Here is a 19,468-nt window from a genome sequence, read left to right on the forward strand (position 1 = left end):
ACATTTGCTGTGTTAAAAACAAAAAGGTTTTGAAGGCCTTTCAATTACGTACTTCAAAACTTCATAATTTTCCTTGGATAAATGGGGAACTGACAACTTTTAGGTTTGTGGGCAGTTAAAGCTAATTGTCACTGGAAACAATATCAACATACAGATCAATAAATAATATTTTGGTTAGTGTGCTGCACTTGATAAAATCTGCATTACTACTATTTTATCGTACTTAAGTACCAAACTCTGTTTCCCAAGGCTGACTTCATTTCAAAGGTATTTGCCTTATATGGTGTAGTTGTTTAATTCATATATATACTACTGCCTGGAATAACTTGGCAATCTTCTTAAAGCTTCTTATTAATGGAAACTTTGTGTGCCAATTAAAAAAAAACCTAAAGACCTGCTAGTAACTAAATTAGTAGGCAAAATTCAAGCCACCTAAAGTACCATCTGCTCATCCACTCTGGTCTCCCTTTCCTATTGATTCCATGTCCTACTGTCTCATAGCCTCCAAGGTTCCTCCATTCCCTTTTCACATCAGTTACTCCTGTCTGTAGAACTTGTGTAAGATATCCCTCACTAAAAACTGATATTTCATGATCCTCACAAAGCTGCACTGTTTTTCAACACAGGTAACTCTCATCTTAAGCGAGTGTTTGGTCCCAGGGGTCCAAAAACACATTCAGCCCCCCCCCCCCGGGGCTGCTTACCTGGCTTTGGAAAGGTGATGTGAGGACTCTTGACATGCTGCCTCCTGGTGCCTACCCAAAGCCATGAAGGCCCACAATCACAGCTGTGCATGGGTGGGGTAAATAAATGGAGGGTGGGTTTCCTCCTCTCTCCATTTATTTATTTATTTTCCTTCCCCACCGTGCAAAGCTGTGATCGTATGAGTAAAGTAAGCGGAAGATGTGTGTTACCTGTATTCTATTCTGACCTCCCCCAGAGCCAGCCAATTAAGGAAGGGGATGCTTATTTATCTATGTGTAAGCATCAATGGTTTTAAAATTCATTATTTAAAAAATGTTTAAAGCCTCATTATTTGCTTCTAGCTTCTAAAACATTCCAGGTGAGCTGCAACAAGTATCTAATAATATTTAACCATTAGATCTGTAGGTAGCATTTTTTAGAAATGGGAGGTGTACAAGGTAGAAAACTGACAGGAAACTCAGGCAGTTCATTATAATAATATGAGAATATTACTCAAGCTAATCAGGTGGTTTGCCTTTCCCATGAGATTTAAGTCATTTACTAATGTGAAAAACACATTCTTTAGAAGACGTGACCTCCCTCACCCTCCTTTCCTTGCAAAGGTCAAAGGGTTCTGAGAGTAATGTTAAGCAACTAGTAGTGCTGGCTAAAGTAGAAATTAAATTTATGGGATGTTTAGGTGTAATTACCAAAACAATCATGCCCAAGCTTGCTTCTCATTGCCCTAGTTTTTAGGGTGCATTTTCATACATTCAATGTATACGTGGGGAAACCATGGTTGTTTATGAACTGGCTTAACTATAAAAACAGAAATAAATCAAAACACAAGTATCACTTTATATGTAAAGGTTATGGCATACTGTTAGCATGGATTTTATGTAGTAGCTATACAGTGCCTCCTTTTCCAATTCAGGATCGGAATAGGCCATGTTTTAAGTGGCACCCCATATGCTCATTTTTCACCTATGATGCATGCTGCATTAAAAGAAACAGACCTCTGTGAACCCAAGTAAATAATGACCTATACAGGTCTACCATAAATTTATATTTTTGCTTCTTCTGTCTCTGGATTCTTTAAATCAATAAAATGATATTAATAAAAACAAACATCTATCATTCTACAAGTTACTTTCATTGCCTTAGGAAGCTGTTGTCAAAGATACTGTGAACCAGATTGGGCTACAGACTATTTTTAGCCCTACTGCAAAATGCCATGTTAAAAACAAGGGACAATTTAGAAACAACTATCTTTGCAAAAGTAATAATAAAGGGGAAGCGAGAGAAAGGAAATTTCTGCTAGTAGGATGAAGATATCTATATTACTATTACAACCTCCTTTTTATACTGACACTCAGAACAACAGTCTTGTTTGGGTCTCCATGCAGAACTAAATTCCATTCATATGAGAAAAAACAGACCAGCCGATCCTTCTCTGAAAGACTTTAAAAAAGCAAGAGTTCCTAACACAGAATTCAGCTGCTCAATCTCTCCACTCCCAACTCCTGACACACACACACACACACACAACCATTTCGATTTCCTGTCTGCAGCAGGAAATATATTTACTTAATTGCAGGAGGTGTTGTATCATTCTGCGTCGTCTACCAGTCCTTTCAGAAATAATCTTAGAACTGTTCTTAATTATTTTGTGATGTTTTGTAGTTCAAGTAGATATTTACTACAGATTTTTTTATACATTTCTTATTCAAACTTGCTAGAATTCAAATTAAGAATAATTTAGGCACTTGAGAAAGCTAGGAAACAAGGTTTAGATCCTAGATTTGTATCCTATCAAATGCTGAAACCACTGGAAACAAAATAATTACAAGTTTTTCAAAGATGAGGAAGCAGGGAATGAGGTTTGACACATTTTTGCTATATTTTTCTTTAAATATCCAAAGGCATACACTGTTGACAGAACTTTTAAGTAGCTTTTATTAATATAAGGCAAGATTTAGAAATCATTCATAATATATGGAGAGCTACAACGCTAACCTTATTTTACTTCAAAGTACCTTTCATTAATATTTAAAATTTTCACAAGACATGCCAGCCAGCAAGTAAGCGATTTCTAGTGCTCGTCGCAATATAGAATTCAACACAAATATATGTACAGGGAACAAAATCTAACCTTACAATTACACAAATTAGAGTCTCTCCCCACCTCCCCCACCCCAAGAACCTAGGCTTGGCTGAGCAGATTACAGCTCTCTTTGTCATCAGCAATGTGTGTGTTAACGACTAAGAAATCCTGCAACTGAAGCACTTACTGCGTTCCCAGATCTGGGTCATGATAATTTCTGCCAAGGTCGCTTACATAACAAAGCAGTCTTCAAAGATACAAAGGAACCGTCAGCTAGCAGTCCATAGGAGAGAAAATGTCTGGAACAATACTTTTTCGTCTGCACATACACTGCCTTACAGCCGAGCAGACACGGAAAGGAGAAGCTATCCCTCTGCTTACGACATGTTGAAAGAAGGGAAGAGGCGGTGCTCTGTGAACTGTAACTAATCCCCCGTCACAGGTGGTGATGGAGTCACTTCCAGCACGAGTCACATTACTGATTACTCATTTGGCTGGGCTGGCCAGGGAGCATGGGTCATAATTTTAACTACAGACAAAGCCAGACTAAAGGAGAGACTGGCAGCTCAAGTTTAATATCCCTGTACAGAAAATGCAGGTATCGGGTTTCCACTTTCCTGAATTACTTACAGACTATTCAACGTACGTTTACTCAGATTTAGTGAAACTTGTTCATGTAGGATCGCAGGCCCAGCAAGAAATGGTGCATATATAGGGATTCCTCCCCGCACAGGGTAAGTTCTACAGCCCAAATAATCTAGCAACATAGTTTTGAACTTTTACTAGAGTGCAAGTCTCTAAATTGTATTGTTATCTGCTCAACTCTTCGTGTCTCATTATAAAGAGTAGTGTAATTTGGGGACAACCAAACTCCATTTTAAGCTGCATTACAGCAGCAGTTTGACTTCACTCCCAGAGGTGCACACCATTGTCTCTCAAGACAGACGGATGCCAACAACAGCCAACTGGTGCTTTGAGCTCCTTGGAGGAAAAGCAGGATGCAATTTTGACAAACATTGGGACTGGGGTTCTATGCAGCTGTTCTACCTACAACTTGGCATTGGTTTGTTTATATTAATGTAGTTTTGGAGGAACTAGCAGATACTAGGGAGCCAAGAATGACAAAGTCAATTATTCCACTGTATGTTTGTGTGTTGGGGCCACGTCTTAAATTGTAAAACCAATTTTAAATTCAACACATTCTGAAATACATTAAAACAAAGGGAAAATATTGCTGCACTGGGGGAGGGATTTATTTTTTTAACTTAATTCTTAAATGAAAGTACAATGCTCTAAGTCTTTAAAATAAAAAGGTAGAGTGTAAGCCCTGTAGCAGGCAAAACTGATTGTCAAGGCAAGTAATGTGCTGTGATGCCTCATGGCTCCAAAATACATGTGATCTAAGGGGCATATGGATGTTGCTAAATTTTGAGATTCATGTGATGGTGAGCATTTTATCTACCAAACCTTCAAAAAATCCGTTTATGGATACTGGAATATTAAAACTCTCCCTTTTATAACTACGGGTGCAGACATACATTTTGAGCAGTATGCAGCTGCACATGACTATTATTAGACCACAGCACATTACACTTCTATTGATATACACACATTTAAAATACCATATGAAATAAACAGGGTTCATTGGCTATCCTGGCACATGGAATTATGGAATAAGACATGGTAAGAAACAGAACACATCTGGGAAAATACAGACTACTCAAAAGAAAGAAAGAAAGAAAGAAAAAACTGAAAGAAGCATTGCTCTGTACATAGCAAGTGTATATGCAAGTAATTCCAAGTCAGAAGATATTAGTGGGGCACTTCTGTTGAGCTTACCAAACTAAATACAAGTGGATATAATGGTGTATGTCTACCATTAGCCTTCACAATGGGAGCAGAAAAATATTGACAAAGAATTATTTTAGCCTTTCCCAACCTAATGCCCTTCAGATGTTGTTGGGTTCCAACTTCCACCATCCCTGATCACTGGCCACGCTGGATAGATGGGAGATGTAGTAAAAAATATATGAAAAGCACCAGAGGTTAGGGAAGGCTGCTTTATTTATCAACCCGGGGAAACATGCAAAGAGAAAGATCTGATGATTTTTCTGTTATCTGTCCAGGAAACAATAAGGCTAAAGAGAAGTTAGCAGTCATGCTCACATACATTTTGGAGGTCAATTTGTTAATTCAAGAGGTAGTAACTAACTGGAAAGATAAGTTATTTTAGACTTGTTTCTCAAAGATATGATGAAAAATTGATGGTACAAAAATGGCATGTCACCAAGGTGAAAGCAGTCATATCATGTTAAAGTCAAGATAGTCTAGAATGAAGAACAATGGACTAAATGTTTTTAAGCCACAGAAAATAGTAAGCAAAGTCCAAAGAGAACCTCAAACAAAGGGTCCAGGGAGAATTGCCTTTTTCTAAGGAGACTACTTGGCACACTGGAGTATTAGTAATATGAAAAACAAGCAGCTTTAAAAAGAAATAATAGTTTACATCAAGCAAAAATGTTTAAACCTAGCACATACAAAATGTAGCTAGGGAGTGATGCACTAAACTCCAGATAATCCTGTGTCAAAATGAGACTATTTTACTCTTAGTTCAGAATGGGAAATCTCCAGCTCATGGACTGAATTTGACCCACAAGGCCATTTCCCCCCAAAGCACACCAACCTACTCCCTACCAGATGATATGTGTGACATCAGGTGCAGGGCAGGTAGAGAGATTCAGCTGGATTAGTGGCATTATTTGACTTCCCTGTGGCAAACTTACTCATGTAGCTGATCGGTGTAGGAAGCAGCTTTCCAGCCCTATGTTCTTTGCTTCCCAATTGGCAAGCATAGGGCTGGTAAAAGCCCCTTGTGCTGTAGTTCTCAAGTGCCTGAAAATCAGTTGGTTGTTGAGACAACCTATCCATCAAGCATCTGACATCATAATGTCAGATTACTGACAGATGGGTGGTCCTGCCCACCTATCAAGTTGGCCTGTGTGGGTAGGAGCAGGTAAGGATCTGGCCTCCCTGGCCAAAAAGGTTCCCCACCCCAGTTGCAGTGGAACACAGTAAGGCACAGGAATATAGGAAGTTGCCCTATACAGAGTCAGACTAATGGTCCATCTAGCTCAGTCTGCAGTGACTGGCATAAACTCTCCAGGATTTCAGGAAAGGATCTCTCTCAGCTCTACCTGGAAATGGGGGGTTTGAACCTGCAACCTTCTGCACACAAAGCAGATGCTGTCCTACTGAGCTACTGCCCTGTCCCCAACCTCAGAGATGAATTGCTGCATTGAAGTATAGCTATGGTAAATGAAGTCACATTAGCAATCCCTACATGGAACCTGCACAAAACTAATCCCTCCAAGAACCTTCTGCGGCTGAATGTTCTTCTCAGAATAAAGGAGCTAGCAAAATCTGTACTGAAACATTATTATCTTGCTCAAAAATAGAAAAAAGGAAGAAGTATGGCAGTCAAGGCAGTAATGGGCTGAAAACAGTAGGATTCTTGCTTAAAATACACTTTCAACAGTCTTAGCCTGTAAGAAGTGATGACATTTCAGATGTCCTTACTGCATTTTTTCATTCATCATTCTGCACTAAAGTATAATAATGTGTGAATTTTGTAATCAAGCGAATGACAGGGCTGGTGTCCCCCCCCCCCATTCTGACAGCATCAGTAAGCAAATGCATGGATCAGTTTTGAAATATATCTTTCTATATTGAATGTGCAAGTACGTCAGCAGGCTACTCCCAATGTTACAAAATATACATGTTCACAAGTGTACACCTGTCTGCACCATACACAAGGAATTGTTACACACAATTCATCCCCACACTTCAGAGGTGGGAAGACTGAATTTTGTTGCGGTAAACTGAAAGGCAATATAAGCCAAAAGAAACCTGCTTAGAGACAAGGAGTATGTTTAGAGTGTGAACACTGCTGAGCTTGCTCACATCACAGTCACTCTTCATTCTTATTCCATTCATCCTTTGTTTTGAGGTTCCATTAACTGTATTTTGGTAGAAACATTATTTCACGTGCCTTTAAAACACAAAAAACATGCAGTGATGTGACATAGTGGTTAAAAAGCATATGTCCTAAAGCTCACATTTGGCTACCTTACAATGCTGGGGCAAATGCAAAACATTCCAACCACTTGTTCTATTGATATTTTCTCCAGCAATAATGGAACAAATCTCCAAATTAACTTACATTATTTCACCATAAGGACCAAAGGTGAGCCACAATTTAAAATACAACTTGAAAACTGTTTAAAACAAATTACTATCACAAGAAATTATTTTTATTGATTTCTTTCCCTCCACTTCTAAACTGGGATGTTATTTTAAACAACCACAAATAAGCAGTGGCAACAGCAACAACAACAACTTGATGTTGACACTACAATTCATTGGTGCACAAAATACCTGTGCAAAATGTTTCATATCTCTATAATGACGAGACAAACATGTATTAAAACGCAATCAAAACTGACAGGCAAAGTTTGTATATCCATGTATTAATATAGCATTCAACAAGCAATACATTAGTATCTGTTGCATTAGTAGTCCTACTAAAAATATAGGTCTTGTTTAAAGCTCAAGGGACTTGTTTTCATGATCAAAGCTAGAGTCATTTTTTCCTCTGAATCAACCATCTAAATTTTACACATCAGGGAATTCTTAGGCATCTTACTCCCTTTCCTACAACCTCAAAACCATTTCAGCAGTTTGCTGCTGTTAACCCTAAATTCCATTGACTATTCATATCACAGTCTGCATGCCCAAAGTAGGAAAGAAAGTGAAGAACCCTCTGAGTATCCACAGGATTTTTACATTTTACCTTACTACAAACACTAGCTAATTGGTGTGTAAACTACAGTGATTTAAAGGCATCACAACAAATTGTGTTAGAATGACCTAAACAAGCAACAGCACTTGGATAGTTTAAGTATTTTACCTATGTTCTTCAAGAAAACTATGACACAGGGTTGATGCAGATGTAACACTGCCTGTTTCTTAACTATCAACTAAGGGATGGGGACAAACAGCTGTTTCATGCTAACTTCTAATGTGCAAAATTTCCTTACTGCCCTAACAGCGGTTAAAATGTTGCAAACTGCTGCTAATGGGGGTTCTTGAAAAAAGGGGTGTGCTAATTTTCGCTTAACTAAGATTAAAGAAACAAAACCTGGAAAGCATGGTGCCCCCTACGTTCAGCCTCCTTAATACAGAATATTCTACCACAACAGGATCTTGTCATCTCATTCTATGCTTATGTAAACCAGACCTAAGAAAATACTGTATCTGCATGAATATAAATGCAAGGCTAGTTCAAACTCGTAAATGTGTGCTACTTGAACAGAGTTTAATTGTGGCTGCTGCATTCTAATACCTCACCAGCAACTGTTTTGCAGTAAAAAAAATTGATTGAAGTAAAAAAATGCAGGCAAAACTGAGCAACTATGTAAATGTAGAGTGAGAGTGACTGCGTAACATACACCACAATTTATTTCAGAAACCAGCATTACAAAATATTGAGGTATACAAACTTTCACACTTGACAAACTTCATTTAAAGTTATAGATTTTATAATATTTCATTAAGCCACCATTTGCTTCATCTCACAGTCAGGCATTAACTGTCAAGCAATCCATACCATAACCTTAAAAAAACAAAACAAACAGAGCTCTCTTTGTTTCTTGGCATTGCCAGTCCCCCTATGGACCAAAACAGCACACAGAACTGCACTTAGCAAACAATCCATGACCTTCAATTACTGTCTTGGCTTACAGCCACGGTACTAGTGTATTTCTGCTAACAGTGTGCCCTACTTTACAGAAAAGTTATTCAATGTGGCTCAAACACAAGCTCAGTTTTCCTTTATGAAAGAAAAACTGATCCTAATGATTTGTGACTTCAGCATATAAAAGAAATGTTAGTAGTCGTGAGGATCTAAACATGTACATACAGCATCTGAGTATGCAGAATGGTGGTCAAAGTTCCCTTGAGAGTTTAAACTATACGGCAAGATTATAAAAAAAGATTTTTTTGTTTGATAAGCATTGATAGCTCCTAAGGTTGAAGAAAGACTAAGATAGATTTCTTTCTGTCTCAACGAACTCTTATGAACTTTTATCAAGAAATGCTACTTGCATGTGCTAGCGTTTGTTCATTAACCTCTACAGAAATTGTGAAAAATATTTATATATAACTCTGCTAGAGGAGCTGCTCTGTACTGCCAACAGCAACGCTTCACTGCAACTCCTTTGCTGAAGTGTAGAACAAGATGGATAGCCAGCTGGAGGGCTTTTATCTGCAACTTGGATGACAGCCAGCACTGAAAATGTGAGTCACTTCTGGAAGGCTGAGAGCATAACAGACCCAGAGAACAGCAGAAGAAAGGGAAAATTGAAAATGCACACTTCCTTCCAAGACATATTCTAGTTCAACATTACTTTTACTTATTTAAAAGTTCAGAGAGAGAGAGAGAGAGAGAGAGAGAGAGAGAGAGCTATAAACATAAAACTTTTGTTGAAATCTTATATTATCATTATTATCATTATGCTGCTGTTGAAACAGACCCCAAATATATGGAAGACTGCCCTAGAGACCTTCTTGGGAGTAAAGAAGGAGAGGCTTTGGCACCACCCACCGAGCAAAAGCTGGGGGGAAGGGCAGTATCTGTGGCAGTGCTGAAGTTGTATAATGCCCTCCCTACAGAAGTATGTGTGGCACCTTCATTATACAGTTTTTGTTGTGTGCTGAACCCTGGCCTACAATGCCTTATAAGCCGGGGGGGGGGGGGAGAGGGAGAGAGAGAGAGAGAGAGAGAGAGAGAGAGAGACTGACTATATGGACCCACTTTATTCTTGTGATTGTCCATGTTGGGATGGCATGCTAAACCAAACCTTGGTTTAGCTTGGTGGTGCAGCAGCTGGGGGATGGGGGGGGGGATTAGGAGGAACAAAGCAGCTATGAGCTCTTTTCAGGGAGCCTGCATATTCATATTAACCCAACGTTTGGCTAAGTGTGTTGTTCGGACCAGGCAAATCTTGTGTAAAAGGGAATACAGTGGTGCCTCCGTTCCGGAGCCCCATTCGCAACATGAACAGAATGCAACCCATGTCTGCGGGTCGCGATTCGCCGCTTCTGCACATGCGTATGACATCATTTTGAGCGTCTGTGCATACATGAGCGGTGAAACCTGGAAGTAACCCTTTCCGGTTCTTTCGGGTCGCTGCGGGACGCAACCTGAAAAGATTTAACCCGAAGCGTCTTTAACCTGAGGTATGACTGTATTTGTACTATTGGCTTTTGCAGCAGGGTTAAGATCCAGAGAAGAGAAATTGGAGGGAACAAAATAATCTCAGGAATTTGAGGGAATATGATTACCGTGTTTATTGCTCTTTCTTTCTTGTATTGGAGGTGCTGCTGTCGTTATACAGTTAAACAACCATGAAGTTTAGCGATGAAAAGTAAGTAAATCACCTAGAAACATTTTGTATTAGGTGACAAAGAAATCGAGTTAATAAGAGTTTTGTGTGTATTAATTGGTCTGTGTCCTATAATACTGAGAATAAAGTGATTTGATCAACAGCTAGTGGCCCCTTCCATTTATGCCCTGGCACTTCCAGTCAGGAATAGAGAGGTGTACATTTAAATGAGCAGCTCTAGCGCAAGGTCCTCTTAGTAAGCTGTACTATGTACAAAGGTAGCTACACAAAAGAGATGCATTTACTGATTGAAGCTTGTACCATGCTAGAAAACGTTCCTGCATCAACATCATCATCACCATTAAAAAAAGCAATTAAAATTAAAAGTAATTTTCTTCAGGTAAATTGCTACATTTTAAAAAGGGAGGACAACAAACATTCTATTGATATAATGTTTGTGTAATACAGATTTAAAACCATATACTGGTGCTGTCTATAACATTTATACTAGAATATATCTTTTGTTTTATATAAGGCAAAAAAAAATATGGTCTAGTTTAGTTTATTTTTTTAAAAAAATAATATTTATTAGTAGTTTCAAAGTTATAAAGAAAAAAGAAAACAACAATACAACAAAAAATAAAAAGAAAAATAGAAAACACAAGAAAAAAGAAAACAACATAGATCCCAAATTACATATCTATAACTTCCATTTGCTTGTTTCATTGACCTCCTCACACCTCCCTTTTTGTATTCTAGTTTAATTAATTATTTCAGCAAATTCTTTCCATCTTTCTTAATTTTTGTTAAAAAATTTATCTTGACAGTTTAACTTAATAATTAGCTCAGCAATTAGGTCTAGTTTAGTTTAAGACAATTAGCAATATATCAGTGAAGAGATTACAAAGTGAAAGCAGTAACTTTGTTTACAAGATTTGATTAAGAAAGCTTATCAGGCTAGACTGATAAAATTAAAGGCCTTTCCATATGAGGGGGGTTGGGAAGCAAGGTTGTGGTGGTGAAGGAAATGCTATACTACCACTAATCTTAATTCAGTAATAGGAGCACAATAATCCTTGAACAATTGATATGCACTGACAAACCCTTTTAACGGGGAGAAAAACCCTGCTGCAATGTTTGCTGGCACGTGGCTGCTGACTGCAGCAGACTAGAAAGCTTCTGAGCTGGTTTCTACTAAATAGACATTTGGGCTTTCTGGGGGTGGGGGGAAATTCCTATGCAAATTAGAGTTATTTTCACCAGAAAAATTTCAGTTTGCATTGGAAAATTTTCTGATGAGTGACCTAATGTCATATATTTGACCTGCATTTAGTAAACAAAACCCCCCAAACCGAGCCGCCCGCTTGGCAAGTCCCTGCGCACTGCGCTAAACCGGCGCAGCGCAGGGACTCGCTTCCGTGGCACCGAAAATCACATCTGTAGATGCTGGAAATTGCGGGCATACGCACTCACGATCCGGCCCGTGGAAGGATCTCCGCTGGAGTGAGCTGGCCCAGGCAAGGTAAACCTTGCCGACCCCTGGTCTTTGAGGAAGAAGTTGCTGTTTTGTTGAAATGTGGGTTGGAATTTTTTCTGGTTGATTATTTTGTTTTGCAGATTTTTTTCCTGTTCTCCATTACCATGTGCTAAGCTCACAGATTCTATACTTTATGCCTTGGACTGGCCCTGCTCTTTAGCCCTGCTAATCCTTTTCTTTAACCTCAGTCTCACCAGTTCTGCTACCCACTCCTTCCCACATACTCTGTTTTGATTGCTTTCTGGAAGTGATTGCAACTTGACTTCTTAACTATAGATCCATTTTGCTCTTCAAAATATGCACCTCTTTTATTTAGGAACTGCTTGATCACCCCAAACATTTAATTTTGCAAGAAGACACCAGCCCTCTCCAAAGGAAGGCAGGGGAGAGATGGGTCTTTTTGCTTAAGGCAGCAGTGTGAGAATGTAGTATGGAGAGTAAAAGAAGGAGTAGACACGCAGTACGTTGGATGCTGAATCCAGTAAGGCTAGAACAGATGGCATCCAGCTGGGTGTGACTGTGCTGCTATTCCTACCTCTCATCCCCTTAGCCCCAAGAGCTTTCGGACACCCAGCTGGCTTCCTGCTTTGGACATATTTATGGTGAGGGATCTCACAGCACCACTAGCCAGAGGTAACAGTTCACCCATTCTTTTACTCTCATGGGTTGGCTGTAATTCTAGCTGCTGGAGACACTGCTGTTATTGCTACTGCTTAGCATAAAAGCAAGGGAGAGGAGAGAAACCCCACTCTGAGGTGGTTGTTCTACAGTTTGCTCTCTGTAGTAGATGCAGACTGCCCATTGAATCTGTTATTTAGCAAAGTGTCTCTTCCCTGCCAGAAAGAGCACTGAATTAACTATATGCAATTTTTAAAAAGTAGAGGAAATCATGTTGCTTTTTCATTACTGATATTATCTTCTTCTTTGGCGATCACTCGCAACAGAGTAAGATTGTCTTCCGTGACTATGGTCTTAACAGTGTGTAAAGAGGTGACTGTGGAGGCCAATTCTGGACCTACTGATATTGTAGGTACTATTCATTAGCACTATGATATTCACAAGATCACAATTTACATTGTACTAATTACACATGTGCTAACTTTGAGGGCAGAGCAACTTACTTTCCTACAACAGGAGCAACATTTTCAAATTTGCTCTCAAGACTCCCCTATGACAACTCCACATTGCCAAGAACAAAAAAAGAGCACACAAACTTGTAAAGAAGGAGTTCTGTTCATGCAACAGAACTTTATCTTCCTCTCCTCTACACTGCAGGAACAGGACCCTCAAAATTTGTTCCAGATCTGATTTGTTCAAGAGCACCCAGGCAGGCCTTTGTGATATATCACTTCTTCCAAACAATGTATCAGTCCCAACAATTTCAACATGTAACATGGGTTCACACACAAAATCAAGGTGAATTACAGCTGGTATAATTCCTGCTCACTAAATTAATTGCAAATGTTTAACTTTTAGCTTCTATTAGTCCACTGGTCTTCAATTAATAAACTGCACCCCAGACTAAGGTGGGTTACAAAATAATTTTAGAATGGTTTCTGTAATGAGAGCAAAAAAGAAAAACAGCTTCTAAATGCGAGAAGAAAAAGAAAGAAGACAGAGCTTATTTACTGTTTAAATAATTGTGAAGTGAGAAGGAAAATTCAGCAGCTGCTAGTTCTCACTCCTCTACAAGTTGCACTGACCCAAATTCCCACTTTTCTTCTAATGGTAACAGGGTCTTGTACCTGATTCACACATGGTCATTCTAGCTCTTAAAAATAAAAGTGAAAGATGAACCTGTGTAGTGAAAAAATAAAAGTGCGTCTCATGTTGTAGACTGAGATTAAGCATGGGTCTGAAAGGGATGAACACAAGTGCACTAATAAACTAAAATCAGCAACATTTTCTTTTCTTCTCACTATATTTTCCCTAAGGCAATTTATATACCCCATCTTATATACTAAGATGTGATGAGGAAATTAAGCCAGTGAGTCATCCCAGCACCCTCATATGACCTTTAGTCTTTGCTGGCACTACAGAGATGCCACAGAACATGCAGGCTGCTCAGTCAAGCACATGCTGAGTCTCATTTCCATTTCAAACAAACAGCATTTCTTCTGTACCATTACATCTAGGCCAACTGCAATAAGCTGTCAAAATCTAAATGGAAGACAAACCCAGAAGGGATCCCATGCCTTATGCCTTGTATGCCAAGGTCAAATCATTCTGTATACAGTAACTATGTTCAACAGAAGTGAAAATGTTTTCAGTGTTTCACGCAGTTTGGGAAATTGTGTGCTTTCAATATAACTTACAACATAAGAATATTTTTGACAATGTGCTTCAAGGCAACTTTCAGATACTGCAACAAATACTCTTCAATGTGGCAGTGAACATTTAGACTTCTTTGTAGCAATGAATTTCACAGAAAAACTTTAGTTTGTGAAATCCGTCCTGTCTTTACAATGGGGAAATAGGTCAACTGCATCACTTCTGACAATGTCATAGGAATATTTTATACTTCCTCTGACAGCAAAATGGGAACACAGTATCTGCCTTGTTAATAAACTTGATGAGACAGTGCAGAACAGTGCATGCACACATACATTCTAGTAAACATAATGATGCAGCAGAGAAAACATAGCCCAATCATAAGATGATGTTTAAATGGAACTGTATTGTTTTCAATAGACTCGAACCTTCTGTAAGCATATGTCAGCTAGCAGCACAATACTGTATAAATTAAACCAGTGTCCTGAAAATGTCATTCAACCAACTAAAAGTTCTTCACAAGAACGGTACAGAAGCTTACAAGCGTCAAATGAAAATCAGTCTTTTCATTTGCTATAGAAATCACACATGCCTGCTAAACTGCTAGCCTTGCCAACAGGTAGTACATTTTCTGCAATAAACTAAGAACACAAACCTGCAGGCACCTGTTGCCTTTCTGATTCTGAATATGAATGCTTCCAATCTACAGCTATGAAGACAATATTTTAATATTGCAAGATAGAATTAACATTCTGTATTAGGAATACAGTTTCTAAACCACAAATAAACATCTCAATGTGTGAAAGACACAGTCCCCTTGTCCTCATCATGGCTACAGTTCTTCCACTTCCTCACTGACCCCCCCATCCCTGCAAGCAAGCCTCTTCACAGCAGCAATTCCTACTCTTTGTCCCTTAATATACACCTTAATTCTATCCCAGATATATTGCTTATCTTTCTTACCCAAACTGTTCAATGATACCCAAGAAAACTCAAACTGGAGGTCCCAAGCAGCACAGAACAAAGTGCACAGAAATTCAGGAGGGAATACATTAAATCAACCAAAGGCCCTGAAAGGGCTGCAGCTTGGCCAGTCATCCCACATGCATTGGTTATGCTTGTTGTACTAGCCATAAAGATCTTATAGTCTCAGAAATGATCTTCTAAGAGCTTTAAGACTTTTATATAAGCTTTACTAGAGATTCCAAATGCACAATTCAGTTGCCATTCCACTTCAGTGTGTAAAACAGGTAACAAGTGATCTTTCTTCTGAAGAAATTAAATTGCTTAAATAGAAATGCTCCTGCAGTCCACCAAAAATAAGAAATCTGTAAAACTTTTGCAAGACATTAAGTCATTCCTCTGCATTAACTAAAAATGGTGAACCTGTTGGCGCACCAGTTGGGCGGAAACATGCTAAAATTATATTATGGTGATCCAACTCATACAGAAATGAATGTGTGCCTGCACCCACCCTCCCCTTGTGGGCATGGCATCAAGCAAAACTTTCCTGGTTTCCCAAAACATTGTTTCCCATCATTTCAAAACTGGTAAGAGCTCCCTACAAGGCATAATAAGATCCTGGTTTTATATCCTGTTTTTTGGGAGCCTTAAAACACATCCTACTGGTTTAGACACCACAGGAGACTGGTTTAATAAACCAGAAAAGCTTCACTGAAGCCAAATGCACAAGGAAAGAGACAAGGAGTGTATAGTCATATAGCTTCTAAGTAAAGATCTAAAAATCTGAAATCTGAAAAACAAAGAATCTGATGTAGTTCAAGGGGGTCTCTGTGTGAAATAGGCCGTAAGCCAAACATAGACTGTATAGTTATGTATTTGGTAAAGGAATTAAGCATGTAAATCTGGAGGTGGGGTGCTTACAGCTTACTGAATACGCAAATGTTTTTAATTTCATTGCCTCAAAATTATAACTAAGGCATCACCTACTAATTTTAACCACCCTCCATTCAGAAACACTAGAACTACACTGCAATATTCCTGTAACAATAACACAGCCATGAGATTTCAAATGGAAACAAGTGACTATGGAATTAATGAGGAAGATCCACACAAACAAAGGAAGCAAAGTCAAAGCCTTTTCCCATACAGGCCCTTCAATCTTATTTTTATTCTCTCTCCAACCAACCTTCCAACCTCAACCAACCTTCCAGCACCTAAGGAAGAACAACCCAGAAAATTGGCCCCCAAAAGAGGCTGACAGGAATTGGCTAATATAGCTCTCTTCCAATATCTAGAAACAGCTGTTTTGATTTTAAAAGACTAAAAAAACACAAAAATATTCCTCCACCTCACTCTCTAAGTATCCACTCACCCTCCAACAGATAAAGTATGGATTTTAAAAAGTGTTCCTTTCAGGAAAGAGAAAACAGGGAAGGGAACAGACTTTGCCCAGAGAGTCAAGCCTCTGTGTACTGAGTATGGGCTGCTCCCTAGTGGTCTCCTCCCTCTGGCTAGCTAGCAAGGAATCGACAACAGAACTTGCAGCGGCCAAAGAACTTCTAGGACTCAATGTTGTTGTCTAAAACTTGATTGGTGTATATTTTGATTATTTTTTTAACCCTGAACTTTAATATTCTGAAATGTTTCTATTGCTTTTTGTTAAACTAACACAAGGGCTAAACATTGAGACTCCATAATGATAACAAGGTAGCCATGGGCTTCAATGGAATAACTGAGCAATACTGTATATGCACGCTAATGTCATTTCTCCAACCCTGCTGGTAAAGGCAATATGAACCAATAGGTTGAGGGAGGCAGAGAAGTGGGGCCCAGAGCAGTTTGTATCCTTTGCACCACTGTTAAAAAGAATTTCAATATCTTACCAGTGCAGGCCACTGAATATGCTTGGTCTTTGATCCCTGAGTCTGGCTAGGATCCTTTCTCTTTGCCCAGACCAGCTGGTACTCCACCAAGAAGGCTGCAAAATCTTCATAAACTTTAACCCATTCTCGTTTTTCCCATTCAAGGTCATCAAATTCCACATATACCTGGGGAAATAAAGTAGTTGGAGAAACATTATTGCAATGATACACATACTTTAACAGCAAGACCATAATATCTTATTTCTTTGATTTTAGACTGCTCCTAAGCAAAATCATCAGAATGGTAAGTCCTGAGCTGCTGATGTGGTCCATCACCACACTAGCCTAGGTCAGTATTTTTCAACCACTACTCTGGTGACTTCTGTCTGGTGAGCTTTTGTTTTTGATTCTGTGTTCCATTTAAAAACAACAACAACATTCATTTGATTACTTCTTCCTCCAAATTCATTTTCCTTTTATGTCATGTATTTTCAAGTTATAATCCTGGGGGCAGTAACTGTCTTTTTAAGTGATCTGTATGGCTGCTTGGAGCCTTTTTTGGCTGAAGAGCAGGATAAAAATTATTTAAATACATATTCTAATTTGTACCTGTGTGAGAGTATTTAAGTAATAACCAAGTTTGGGAACAATTCAGAATTATGCTTTATTTGTTTTCTAGCTCTAATCTACACTAGTTGTTGCCTCACTAGTTGGAGGCAACAAAATCAACAAAATTTAGCAATGTCTGCAAAATAAAATTCCTATATGTTTCAAATTAAGTTCTTTATTTCTGAAGAATTGTGTTCCTCATCTTTTTTTTGCGAAGTAAGTTTTTGTGCTCCTTCAGTGATAAGCTACCCCTGTGGTTATAAATAAAGGTTTATATAACCATGCTTAGAGCACCTTAAAATTTAAGGGTAACTTACGAATTGTGTCACAGCAACCCTATATAGGCCAGATTTGTTGCAGCAAGATGCAGATAGGTGTATGCAGATAGAAGAAGAGTGGCCAAATGGATTTTGCTTTGAAGTTTAATGTCAGGAAACAGTAATGAGGAGCAGATCCTAGCTTTGGGTCAGTTTAAGAAAAGGTTCCACAATTCACATTAGCACTACAATTACAAGACACTTTCCCTACCATCTGCCCCTCATTCTGATTTACTTAAGAGGTCTTTGTTTCCAATAGTAAAAAAAAGAGAGAGAGAGAGAAAAAAAAGAGCAGTATAAGGTTTTATACATATTGGACCACTTGCAATGTTAGTCATACTCTGAGTAGACTCATTTAAATTGTTTAAGGCCATTGGTTCTGATGGGTCTAGTCAGAGGATGACTAACCATGGATATCACCCACTGTACATCTCAGACTGAAACAAGATTATTGTAATTCCATCTTTTCAAAAACCCCAAATTCTGTGCACTCAAAAGCATTTATAAAGCTCTTAGAAATATTAGCACCTGCAGGAAAAGATCCAGCCTTGGAGCTGGTGGTATTGTCAAAGTATTCATCAGATAACTCACATTTTCCTGAAGCCTAACTAGTAGAGTTTAAAATGAACAATACAGGCTCTGTTTTCTTAAACTCCTACAGCTAAGCAGCTGCATCTTCCTCTTAAATACTGCTAGAAAAGCTGCCTTCACAGAGAGTCATACAACATCCAGTTCTTAGCCAATAGCTCCAGATGGGCTGTGTTTTGATTTGTAAGGAAAAAAAGCATTTCATACACACATGCCCCCAGAAAAGTATGAGACACCAGAATTACATAATTGTCAAAGGCAATAACAAATTCAAGCAACAGAAGTTCACTTCTTTGTTGCTGCAAAATGTACTTATTTCACAACTTGTGCTAAGAAGGTACATATGACAGAGATGTTAGCACAGCAATTGAAAATGTTTTTAGATGCTTAATACTTAAAATACGTTCACACAAACTTGTAGACATTGCAACAGTTATATCTATCTTACAACTTTTAGAAGTACCTGTCTGGAAACTCTTTTCAAGAATTAGAAACACTTAGAAAACAAAACAAAAACTGCTAAAATTGCAATGCTGTGTTACTAAGACAATGTAGGTTTTCTGCCAACATGAGAGGAAAAAAACTGTCTAGCCTACTGATCACACCGAGTACTGGCAGTTTTTCAAACATCTGCTAAAGGTCAGGTTTCGCCTGCATGGAACCAATCAATGGAGCTACACAACTCTTAGCTCTATACTCAGCTAAAAGAAAGACAGTTTCTCTACATAACAACCAACCTACATTATTAAATATTAACATGAACTCTCACCACTTATATGAAGTACAATAAGAAAGAAGCTGAAATAATTCTAAAATTGCCAAGTATGAATCTTATGATATATTCATACTTGGCAATTTTAGAATTAGTTCAGCTTCTTTTTTATTGTACTTCATATCTGACACTGCTTCAGTTGTATAAATTGCATCATTGTCAAATTGGTTCAATTGTAAAATGAAGACACTCTCTTTAATATAAACACACATTTCTAATTACTCATCTTTTCATTTATATAAAACAAAGTCTTACTTTACAGTATATAAGAAATCATCATGGAAAAATCGGTGTAGAATGATGAAGCATGATATGATTG

The 19,468-nt window shown here is 38.4% G+C and overlaps 1 protein-coding gene and 1 long non-coding RNA gene across 8 annotated transcripts in view; one reads left to right on the forward strand and one right to left on the reverse strand.

The window, feature by feature from the left end:
• The window catches only part of JMJD1C (jumonji domain containing 1C), a 119,539-nt gene that overhangs the window by 60,184 nt on the left and 39,887 nt on the right, over positions 1-19,468 (reverse strand). For 4 of the 7 annotated variants that reach the window (XM_083502276.1, XM_083502277.1, XM_083502274.1 and 1 more), the window contains exon 2: positions 16,885-17,049. Coding sequence is in view for 2 of the 7 variants with exons in the window: in XM_083502274.1 (XP_083358400.1) it covers positions 16,885-17,049 (165 nt within the window). In the remaining 5 variants the exon portion in view is untranslated. Of the gene's footprint in view, positions 1-2,975; positions 3,183-5,571; positions 5,683-16,884; positions 17,050-19,468 lie in introns of those variants that run through there. The other 3 variants (XM_083502280.1, XM_083502279.1, XM_083502278.1) reach the window with 3 other exon arrangements.
• LOC310706758 lies at positions 9,062-17,295 on the forward strand. Its single transcript, XR_014526153.1, has 3 exons — positions 9,062-9,142; positions 10,223-10,272; positions 17,140-17,295. It is a non-coding gene; the product is annotated as an uncharacterized lncRNA (long non-coding RNA).

Source organism: Podarcis liolepis, assembly GCF_965112155.1.
Source record: "Podarcis liolepis genome assembly, chromosome: 5".
In the NCBI taxonomy this organism is placed as follows: domain Eukaryota; kingdom Metazoa; phylum Chordata; class Lepidosauria; order Squamata; family Lacertidae; genus Podarcis; species Podarcis liolepis.